The sequence below is a fragment of the Balaenoptera musculus genome, chromosome 4, assembly GCF_009873245.2.
Source record: "Balaenoptera musculus isolate JJ_BM4_2016_0621 chromosome 4, mBalMus1.pri.v3, whole genome shotgun sequence".
In the NCBI taxonomy this organism is placed as follows: Eukaryota; Metazoa; Chordata; class Mammalia; order Artiodactyla; family Balaenopteridae; genus Balaenoptera; species Balaenoptera musculus.
Genome location: NC_045788.1, coordinates 142,163,052 through 142,172,749, shown reverse-complemented (window position 1 = coordinate 142,172,749; position 9,698 = coordinate 142,163,052). Strand labels below are relative to the sequence as shown.

Here is a 9,698-nt window from a genome sequence, read left to right as displayed (position 1 = left end):
GGAGGGGAGGGGGTCTGAGAGGTGCAGCCTGCAGAGAGCCCAGGCGCCCGGGAGCCCCCGCCAGATGGACCTCACGGCACCCGGCTCGGCCCTGGTGCAGGCACCTGCCACCAAGGGCTGAGACGCACCTGGCTGGCCCTGGAGACCAGAGGTCACCCAGAGATTGCTCAGCGAGGGGTGTTCTCTGACCTCCCGGGCAGCCTAGATGGCCCGCAAGCCCGGGAGGACGGGGAGGCCGTCTAAGAAGCTGGGATGGCGGTCACTTCCACCGACTGGCTGGTGTTGGAATCGGGGTCGCTCTGAGGTCTCAGCACCTCTGGCCAAGGCCCCGAGCTCTCCAGGCTACTCTCTCAAACCCTCATGCCCTCGGAGAAGAGGAAAAGGAAATGGAAAAGAGGGAGGCGGGGGAGACAGACGCCCCACTTTCTAGGGCTCCCCCGGAGGGATGGGTGGCAGCCGAGGCCGAGGCCGAGCTTAGGACGAGGGCGCGGAGCTGGGCTTCTCCTCCCGCGACACGGGGATGGCCCGCTCGCTGTGGCCGGCGTCCATGCCAGACGGGACCTTGGGGCCGGAGAAGGTCAGCATGCCGTCCGCAGACAGGGAGCAGGAGAGCGCGGACTGGTCCACGTTGGAAGGCAGGCGGTAGCGGCGGTGGAACTCGCGGGAGATGTAGCCGTGGTCATCCTGGGGGGCCAGGGGAGGGCGCGGTCAGAGACGCCGCTGCAGCGGGTGGCGGCGGCCTCGCACAGAGGAGGCCCTCCTGGACCGCACGAGGATCAGACCCACGATACCCTCACGGGGCGGCGGCTGGACCGTGTCCAGGGCCCTGGAACCGCCCTGCATCCCTGCATACAGTCTGGGCCTGCCTGGGGCCCCTGGCTCTTCACAATAATGTCACCCTAACGTCGTGTGAGTGGTCCTGTCCCTGGCCCTGCCCTTGGCTCCAGCTATCCCTTCACCTCTGGCCTCACAGACTGCTTGGGCTCAGGTCCCTGCCGTCCATCTAGCTGGGTCAGAAAGCCATGCTTCGACGTTCCCTTCTCCTGACGCCCTGGACCCAGCTTAGCCCCTGGCCCGACTCCCTCCCCTCCAGGTGGAAAGACCCAGAGCCTCAGCGTAGTGTCCGGGCATCTCCAGGGGCCCAGGAGGGGAGAGCAGCAGATGCAGCGGGGTCTCTCCCCCGCCTCCAGCTTCCCCACTACTGGACAAAGCCCTGGTCTCCGAGCTGTCCTGGCTGGGCCCCTGCCCCCTCGAGATAATGGGCTCCGGGCCCTCGGGCTCCGACACGAGTCAGCTGCACCGTCCTCCCGAGAGAAGCTGGTGTGAAAACCTACGTGGCTTGGAGCTCGCTCCCTTGGTGCTGGCGTCTCCTGGGGCCTTTCCTAGTCCCACCCCATCACCCAGGGGATTTGGACAGGGCCCAGGATGCCGAGCAGTTCCTGAGTGGGGCTCCCCACGGGCCCCCGCTGGCCGTTCACCCGCTGCCCAGGCCTGCTGCGGGCTCGGGGTGGCCTCCTGGTCACCAGGAGGGGGCCTTGCTCGGGGATGCAGCCCCTCCCTCCGGGCCCAGCCTCACCTGCCGCTCGTTGTGCTTGCCGTGGATTTCCACGAAGTCCTCCTGCACCTTCACGGTCAGGTCCTCGGGAGAGAAGTGCTTCACGTCCAGGAAGATGACAAACTTGTCCCGGTCGGATCGGACCTGAAACCAAGTATCTGTGTGGGTCTCCACAGGGCTGTGGCTCAGGGAGGGGGCTGGCCGAGGCCCCTGCAGGGCTGGCCAGAGCAGCTGGAGTGCGGTGGCCGGGGCTCAGTCCCCAGTTATCAGAACAGAACCTGCGGTCAAGGCTCTAACCTCTCCCTCCACGTGCCCGGGGGAAAGAGGGACCTGGGACTCAGGACACTGTGGCCACTCGGCTGACACCCAGAGCCCCGGGGGTCTGTGGCCGCCTGGTAGGTGAGGGGTTGCCTGGCTGACTGGTACGGGTTGAGTGGCCGGTGACAGATTGGTTGGCTGGCTGGTTATGTTGTTTGGCCGGTCGGTGGGACTGAGCACTTGGAATGAGGTCGCGGCCCCTGGCCTCTGCCCGCCTCTCCGTGAACAGCCTGGGGCCTTGTCTCTGCACACGGGCGTGCATGTGATGTGCCCGGCGGGCTACGCAGGTCACCCAGCTCCTCGCACAGAAAGTGCTTCCAGCCTCCTCCCCTCCCGCTCCCCTCGCTTGGGACACTCCTGTGGGCCCTGTCGGCCCCGGAACGTTCGGCGTTTCACCAGCTCCGAGCAGGCCCCTGTGTTTTAGGCAGTGCTGACCCCTGGCACCTCCAGAACACTGGACCCTGGGAGCGAAGGCCGGTGGACCGCCCTGCCTGCCCTCGGGGCCTGGCCTCGGGCGCCCGGGCAAACTCGGGAAGAGCCCACACACTGCAGCTCTGTGGCCGCAGAGGGCTTCAGACAGGAGGCCTCCTGCCAGACCTCGCTGCTGGAGGGCAAGGGCAGCCCCAGGCTGCACAGAGCTCCGTCCACCAGCGCCCGTTCCCCGGGCTGCTCGGGGGTCTCCCAGCATGTGGAGGGATGCCACCCACCGCATACGGGTCCTGAGCTGATGACAGGAGGAAAAGGCAGCAGGCCGGCTCCCCCTCCCACCACCCCCGGAGGCACGGGAGGCTCTGCCGGGGGGTAGTTGGCCTGGCCTCTGTGCGTCCAGGACGGACGAGGCAGGCTGAGGCGGGAAAGTGGCCCCGCGGCCGTCACCAGCCGCTCCACAAAGCAGGACAGGAGCGCACAGAGCAGAGGTGCCACGCCTGCCCCAGGGCCGGCCCTCACAGAGCCCCGCTTCCCGCCCGGGCCCCCTTGCCGCCGCAGGAGGGCGCAGCGCGCAGCGGGTCTCACCTCGGAGATGCCGGAGTCCAGCACGGTGCGGAAGAGGGACTGACGGTAGTAGGGGCTGATGGTGGAGGACAGGAAGGGCAGCAGGTCGTACTCGAAGAGCCCCTCGCCGAAGAACTGGTCAAACAGCCGGCTAGGGTAGAAGGGGCCCAGGGCACGTTTGAACCAGGGGTGCTGGATGGCGATGTCCATGGCGGGCGTTGACTCTGCAGGGACCCGGGGCTGGCGGGGAGTCAGGGCAGGGGCCTCTGTGCAGCGCACTGAAGAGCTGGGGCGCACGCCCTCCCTATATACGGCGGGACAGAATGGAGGCATTAGGGGGATTTGTCTGGAAGGCGTGAGCTCAGGAGGGAGGCCGCCCAGTCAGCAGAAACGTGGGCTGGGCTGAGCGCGCACCTCTCCCAGCCCCGGCTGCAGCGCTGACCAGCCCAGAGCTCTGGACGCCAGGAGAACGGCGTCCCCAAGGGGCTTCTCTGTGCCCCCCACACTCAGCCGGTGCTGCAGAGAAGGCTCGCATCTCCCCTTTCCTGGGCGAGGGTGCTGTGTGCCAGGTACCTGTGTCTGCATATGTGGTCCCCTGTGACCCCACGGCCACCTTACGAGTGGGAGCTCATACCCCTGGTTCACAGACGAAGAGAGTGAGACACAGAGGCTAGACAAGTGGTCCCCAAATCCCACCGCTGCGAGGCAAGGCTGCATTGTGTTTTATAACAGAATTACCTCTATTACTTCTTCCTGATTACAAACATTATACATACTTGTAAAAAAATCTCAACAAAGACAGAAAATGCAGAGAAGAAACTAAAACGCGCCCATAATGCCAGCACCGGGGAGCCCTGCTGTGGGGTCTGTGTGCATCCAGAGGGGAGGCAGGTTTGGTTTGACAAACATGGAAACCCTGCATCCCGGGGTCTCCTCTGGACACCATCCCTGAGAACCTCGGGGCCTGGGAACAGACAGAGCCAGGGTCGTTAGAGCAGGTGCCCTGTCCCTGTTACTGGCCTGGTGACTGGTTGGCTCCCGTCTCTGTGGCCCATCCAGCTATGGCCCAGGATGCGCTCCGGGGGGACCGGCCACAGTTGGGGCACTCCTGGTTTTAAGGCTTTCATACTTTTCAGTAGCTTGGCCTCTGGGAGCCTTAGACTGACTCACCACCCCCTCCACACCCGCAGCACAGGAGCGTGCCGGACCCACGCCCTACCCGAGCCAGCTTTTTCATGCACAGTCCAGACGGTGAGACGCTTCTAATTCACCCTGCGCCTCCCCAGGTCCTCGTGCAGTTTCTGACCAGCGTCCACCTCCTGTTTGTGGGGTCAGCGCACCTTCAAAGCACTCAGGATCTTTGCAAATTTACCTCCAAGCCCTGGGCTTAGTGGGTCAGGAAAGAGCACTCACCCTGTACCTAAGGAGGATTTTGTCTCACACATCTAAGAAGCAACTGGTGTCAAAAGTGGGAATTTCAGCGCCTCCCTCACACAGCCCCTCCCTAACTAGCGGTGCACAGTATCAAAGCCCACCCCCCTGCCTCTCTGAGCACCTGTGATATGCATCCAGCCAGTGGTAAAGGGCCCAGAAAAAACTGGAAATGCCACCCTTTGCCCTGCACGTCTACAATTCCCTAGGGTGTCAGGCAACAAGGGCCAAATTAGGGGGCAGATAATCAATACTCTGAGGGGGTAGAGGGCACTCTCCCTGCCCCGGGCCTCCCTGAGCCCACACTGATGGTGACCTCATGGTCCCTTGCAGCCACCCTAAATGGCATGTAGGTCCCAAATCTCCCCACTTCATAGACAGGGAAAGCAGGGTATAGAAAGGTTAAACAGGTCACTTAGCATGGAGGAAGGGGAGGGGGCTTGGGTGCAGGCTGCCCACCCAGGCTGGGAGTCAACCGGGGCATGGGCAGGGCTGTGGGCGACCCCACACAGCATGGGCTGCCTGCTCCTGGGCGTGGGGCAGGGGGAGGAAGGGCACAGGCATCCAGCTGGCTGCTGAGGAGAGGGTCCAGCTGGGCCAGGCACACGGTCAGTGCGGGCCAGAGCCACACTGAAGCTGAAGACAGAAAGCAAAGCCAGCAGTAAGGATCCTGCCTTTATGTACAATTTGATCTTTTGTTCATCATGGATTTTTTGCACCCATTTTGATTTGTTTAAACATCACATTAAGATGTGATGTATCCTGATGACTGCGTTTGGTCCCCCTGACACTTGGTACCTTCTCATCCTACACCTGGCTGTCCATGTGGCCCTTCAAACAGGCTGGGTCTGCAGGCAGGGGCGGGGTACAACCTCGGCCCACGGGATGCACGGCCCAGGGTCGCTGAGGGTCCTCCAAGGTCCTTCAGACACATAGGGGTGCCCAGGCACTCACCCATGCCCCCAACCCGTGGGCTGCAGCCAGTGGGAGCCCAGGGCTGGCCTTCAGAGTGAGCCAGCACCAAGGTGGCAAACCCAACCATGCAGGCCCCAGACAGGGGGCCCAGGATGGTCACAGAGCCCTTGGGGACCTTTCCAACCCAAGATGACGGTGCTGTATCAGTTTCCTGCAGCTGCTGTAACAAAAGACCACAAACTTGGTGGCTGAAAACAACACAAATGTATTACCTTGTAGTTTGGAGGTCAGAAGTCCAAATGGGTCTCACTGGGCTCAAATCAAGGTGTCGGCAGGGCTGGCGCCTCCTGCAAGCTCCAAGGGAGACTCCATTTCTTGCCTTTTCCAGCTTCCAGAGGCTGCCCATCCCTTGACCCATGTTCCCTTCCTCTGTCTTCCAAGGCAGCCATCACATCACATCCCTCTGGCTGTCCCCCTCTGCCTCCCTCTAGTAAGGACCCTGTGATTTCTGAGCCCACCCGGGGAATCCAGGATCACCCCCCAGTCTTACAGTCTGCTCTTGAAGGAACCTTATTTCCCCCCTTGCCATGTAAGGTGACACATTCACTGGTCCTGGAATCAGGGTGGGGAGGCCATTAACCACCTGCTGCAGGGAGGGAAGCACTGTGATGACAGGCGCCCTCCCTCAGGGCAGTTGGAGGGACCCTCAGCTCAGGAAAGGCCCACCAGTAGTGGCCAATACAAACTCACACCACTCAGAGCCACCACCTCGTTCAAGTCAACTTACATCTCCATCAGGTGTCTGAGCCCTTCCAACTTCCTCTCTGGTTTGCTGACCTCGCCTATCGGCCAAACCTGTGGCCCACACGTGCTATGGCAGGCGGTCCAGAGCTCCGCAAAGTGGCCACAGGGATGGGAGGTGATGCGGGACGGAGTGATGGGCGACCGGCTGTTGCCAGCTCACCTGTGCGAACTCACCCTGCCTCACACCTGACCTCACACAGCCCAGACCCTCCCACCCTGGATTCTTGGAAAACAAGACCATTTTTCTCCGGGCCTGTGTTCCTCCTTGAATTCACGACCATGTGCTAAGGGGTGCGCTGTCTGCATCTGCGGAGCTTTAAAACAATAACAAACCACCCAAAAGTCCGTTCTAATCATGCAGGTGCAAAATACCCCTCCTCTTCTGTTAGTCTGAGGTCTGAGCAATCCATACATAATAATACAGTTGGTTCTCCTCATTGGAGGTAGTGATGTCCTATAAAGTTGCCGTGAACAGTGGACTGGTAACTACTGAGCCATTTCTCCCAGGGAAACACAGGGTCAGGTCCTACCAGCCTCTGGTCACAACATTTTCATCAGTCACTACGTGGGCAACATTTTCATCGATCAATACATGAGCTTGTTTGGTGTGTGTTTCTGCGCAAAGACAGCTAATTTCATACGTGTTGTTGATTCTTTAACACTGAACCCACGCCAGCAGCCCCATAACTCACTCCTGTAGCGAAGCTCACCTGACACGTGTTTTCTCCGGGGAGGCACGTCCCAGCCTTCCTGCACTTGGGACACTAGACAGCCCTTCCCGCTGTGCTTGGGACCATGTAAACAGTGAAGCCACAAAAAGCAGAAAAATGTGGGAAACGGGATACTAAACAGACCCTGGAAAGGACGCTGGTTTGCAGCACAAGCTGAAACAAGTAGGCGGAGTCGCCCTGTCACCCTCGGCCGGGGACGTGCACGTCCGGCCATGCAGATTTTTCACCTCTGCCGCTCTGCTCAGTGAATGACTGTGAAAAGGGCCATGAGCATGGATTTGAGGTCAAATTTCAGAGAGCAGATATTATGGACTGAATTGTGTCCCCCCCCAAATTCTTATGTTGAGGTCCCAACCCCCAGTACTTAGAATGTGAACTTACTTGCAGAGGGGTCTTTTAAACAGGTGATCAAGCTAAAATCAGGCTGCTAGGGTAGGTCCTATTCGAATCAGATGGTGTCCTTATGAAAAGAGGACATGAGGACACAGATACACACAGGGGAAGACCTTATACAGGAGGGCTGGTGTCCTTATAAGGGGAAGAGACACCAGGGGTCCCCAAACACATGAAACACTGTATGAGGACACAGGAGAAGACAGCGTCTACGCGCCAACGGGGAGAGGCCTCAGGGGTTCCAGCCCTGCCCACACCTGGATCATGGCTTCCAGAGTCCAGACTGAGAGATAATTTCTGTTGTTTAAGCCACTCGTGTGTGGTTCTGTGGTGTGGTGGCCTGGGCACCTAACACAGGAGACAGACCCTCAAACGCAGGATCGCAAATACAAGGAGGGCCTGCATGTGTGTAATCTTCAAACAAGCAGAGTTTTCTTTCTTATCCTTCTCTAAACAGGTGCTAAGTGGAGATCACCCAGAGAACTCACAGTGACACGGCCAGCCCGAGGCTGGCCCACCCTGCTCTGCGCGTTTGTTCTGGAGCCGGTTTCCAAGGTCAGGAACTGCTCAGGCTCCCAGGGCGGTTCTTACCTCCAGCCTCTGACTTCTGTGCTTAAACACGGGGTTTCAGGTTGGCGAATGACAGCCCACGTGAAGACAGCACCAGAGTTATCCCAGTTCTGTCATGCTGTGTGACATCTTGGGACTTTTATTGCGTGTTTAAAATATAAAACTGTGAAACAGAGCACAGGCTGTGAGGTGTGATGTTTCAGGGCAAACGATAGTCCTCAATGGAATATTTCACTGGTTTTGAGGAATATCTTTAAGATTGAAATATATTCTATTTTATTGTTAATTGTTTGTTTTAAAGAACAAATCAGGAAACTCATGATTATTCATGATTATTCCCTGATTACACTGGAAATAGCTGTGTCGTGTGGAGGAGGAAGGTGACCTGCTCCAGGTGTCACATGCACCAGGCACACCACTGGCCTCAGGCTCCTCCAAGCTCTCTGCTGGCATCCCAGGAGCATCTTGCAGATCTGCAACAGTGACGTGGGCCCCGCAGCTGTCCAGGGCAGACCTGAAGCCCACCGTACACGCCCCGCTGCCCGCAGCTCTCAGAAAGGTCTTGGGTGGACACACACACATGGAGCCCTTTGGCCAGGACCTCAGCTCTGCCTCTGTGAGCCCCAGGCTGCAGCCCGCTTGGTCACCAGCAGCCTTGGAGCCCCCGGGCGGAGAGGATGCACGAGGAGATCACACCAGCGTGTCACAAGAGTGAAGTGCCACCCTTCCCTTGCCTCTCGGTGGGAGGGCCGCCTGGTAAACCAACCTGGGACAGCGGCTCCGGCGCCACAGCCCTTAATGGTCAGACTTGAGCTCTGAGGACCACACAGCCCCATGGACGTCCCCGGGTGCCCGAGGCCCCTCTGCACTGTCCTTTCTATCATTCCCATACACAAAAGCAGACTGCTGACGAGGAGATGCTTTCTCGAGAAGGTCTTTGTGTACTAAGTCTTTAGAAGAGGACCGATGAACCCTGTGATGCTCATTCTATTTCAAATAACACTGCTGTTATAAAAGCGATCCGTTGTCATTCAGAATCTGGATAAATCCAATAAACCTAAAAGTGGGGGGAATACCCATAAGCCTACCAAACCCTGAGTATTTGTTACAGGCTGTCTCAGAGGAGGTGGCGAGTCTTCCCCATTTTGGTTGTTGGGCTATTTATCAGGGTCTTGGGAGCCGACCAGAAAGTTGTGCCCGAGGGAAGCCGGAGCCACAAAATCCCAACAACGTGCTCCTGAGACGTGGAGGGGCCAGCAGCTGAGGACGCCCCAAGGGGAGGGGTGCTGGGGGCCTGACCACCCACCCTCTCCGTGACAAAGACGCCCCCTTCGTGTCTGTGCAAGGACCCCCGGGTGCCCTCGCGCTGAGCCCTGAGCCAGGCCCCCCCGGGCAGCACCCTGCCTTGTGCAAACCCCTAGTGACCAGGACGGCTGTGCTCCAATGCTCCCCTCCCTCCAGCCTGTCCTGGAGACGCCAACAGAGGTCTTCCCACTCGGCCCCGCCATGGCATCTGGAAGGCCACAGAGCTGACCCCAAAGCCACCTGCAGCGCAGGCGAGGGAACAGAGTGAGTGCACAGGTGTGTGTCTGGCCTGGGCCCGGTCTGTGCAGGGGCGGCCCTGGAGCTCCCGCCTGCAGAGGGGGGACCGGGCCCACGGGGGCTGCAGTGGGGGGCGGGGGCTGGGGCCCTCAGCTCCCAAGCGTGTGGCTCTGTGTATGTGTATCTGTGTGTATAGAGGGGGTGCACTGTGTGCCTGTGTGTGTATGTATGTCTGCGTGTGTGTGTCTGTATGGGGGGTGCATGTGCGGTATGTCTGTGTATCTATGTGTGTGTTGGTGTGTACGTCTCTGTGTGTGTGTGTGTCTATATGGGGGGTGCGTGTGTGTGTCTGTGTGTCTGTGTGTGCTTGTGTGTATGTGTATGTGTGTCTATATATGGGGATGCACATGTGGTGTGTGTGTGTGTGTCTGTATGGGGGGTACGTG

General features: G+C 59.4%; 1 protein-coding gene across 2 annotated transcripts; it reads right to left on the bottom strand.

The window, feature by feature from the left end:
* Window positions 1–257: 257 nt before the first annotated feature.
* Window positions 258–3,100, bottom strand: CRYAA (crystallin alpha A). 2 transcript variants are annotated; one of them, XM_036850918.1, is made up of 4 exons: window positions 2,932–3,076; window positions 1,865–1,891; window positions 1,577–1,713; window positions 475–684 (listed from the first exon to the last, which is right to left on the bottom strand). In XM_036850918.1, exons 1-4 carry the CDS (start codon window positions 3,074–3,076, stop codon window positions 475–477), a joined length of 519 nt encoding a protein of 172 aa, XP_036706813.1. The 2 variants fall into 2 exon arrangements, with proteins under 2 accessions (XP_036706812.1, XP_036706813.1); XM_036850917.1 differs by lacking the exon at window positions 1,865–1,891 and having other exon boundaries at window positions 258–684; window positions 1,577–1,699; window positions 2,888–3,100.
* Window positions 3,101–9,698: the final 6,598 nt, after the last annotated feature.

What these genes read in the sequence shown, in the direction of transcription:
- CRYAA (XM_036850917.1), bottom strand. Translation starts at nt 3,076, where the DNA reads ATGGACATCGCCATCCAGCACCCCTGGTTCAAACGTGCCCTGGGCCCC. An exon ending in TGGACTCCGGCATCTCCGAG is followed by an intron (nt 1,700 to 2,887) that starts GTGAGACCCGCT and finishes ACTTGGTTTCAG; the next exon opens with GTCCGATCCGACCGGGACAA. An exon ending in GCAAGCACAACGAGCGGCAG is followed by an intron (nt 685 to 1,576) that starts GTGAGGCTGGGC and finishes CTGGCCCCCCAG; the next exon opens with GATGACCACGGCTACATCTC.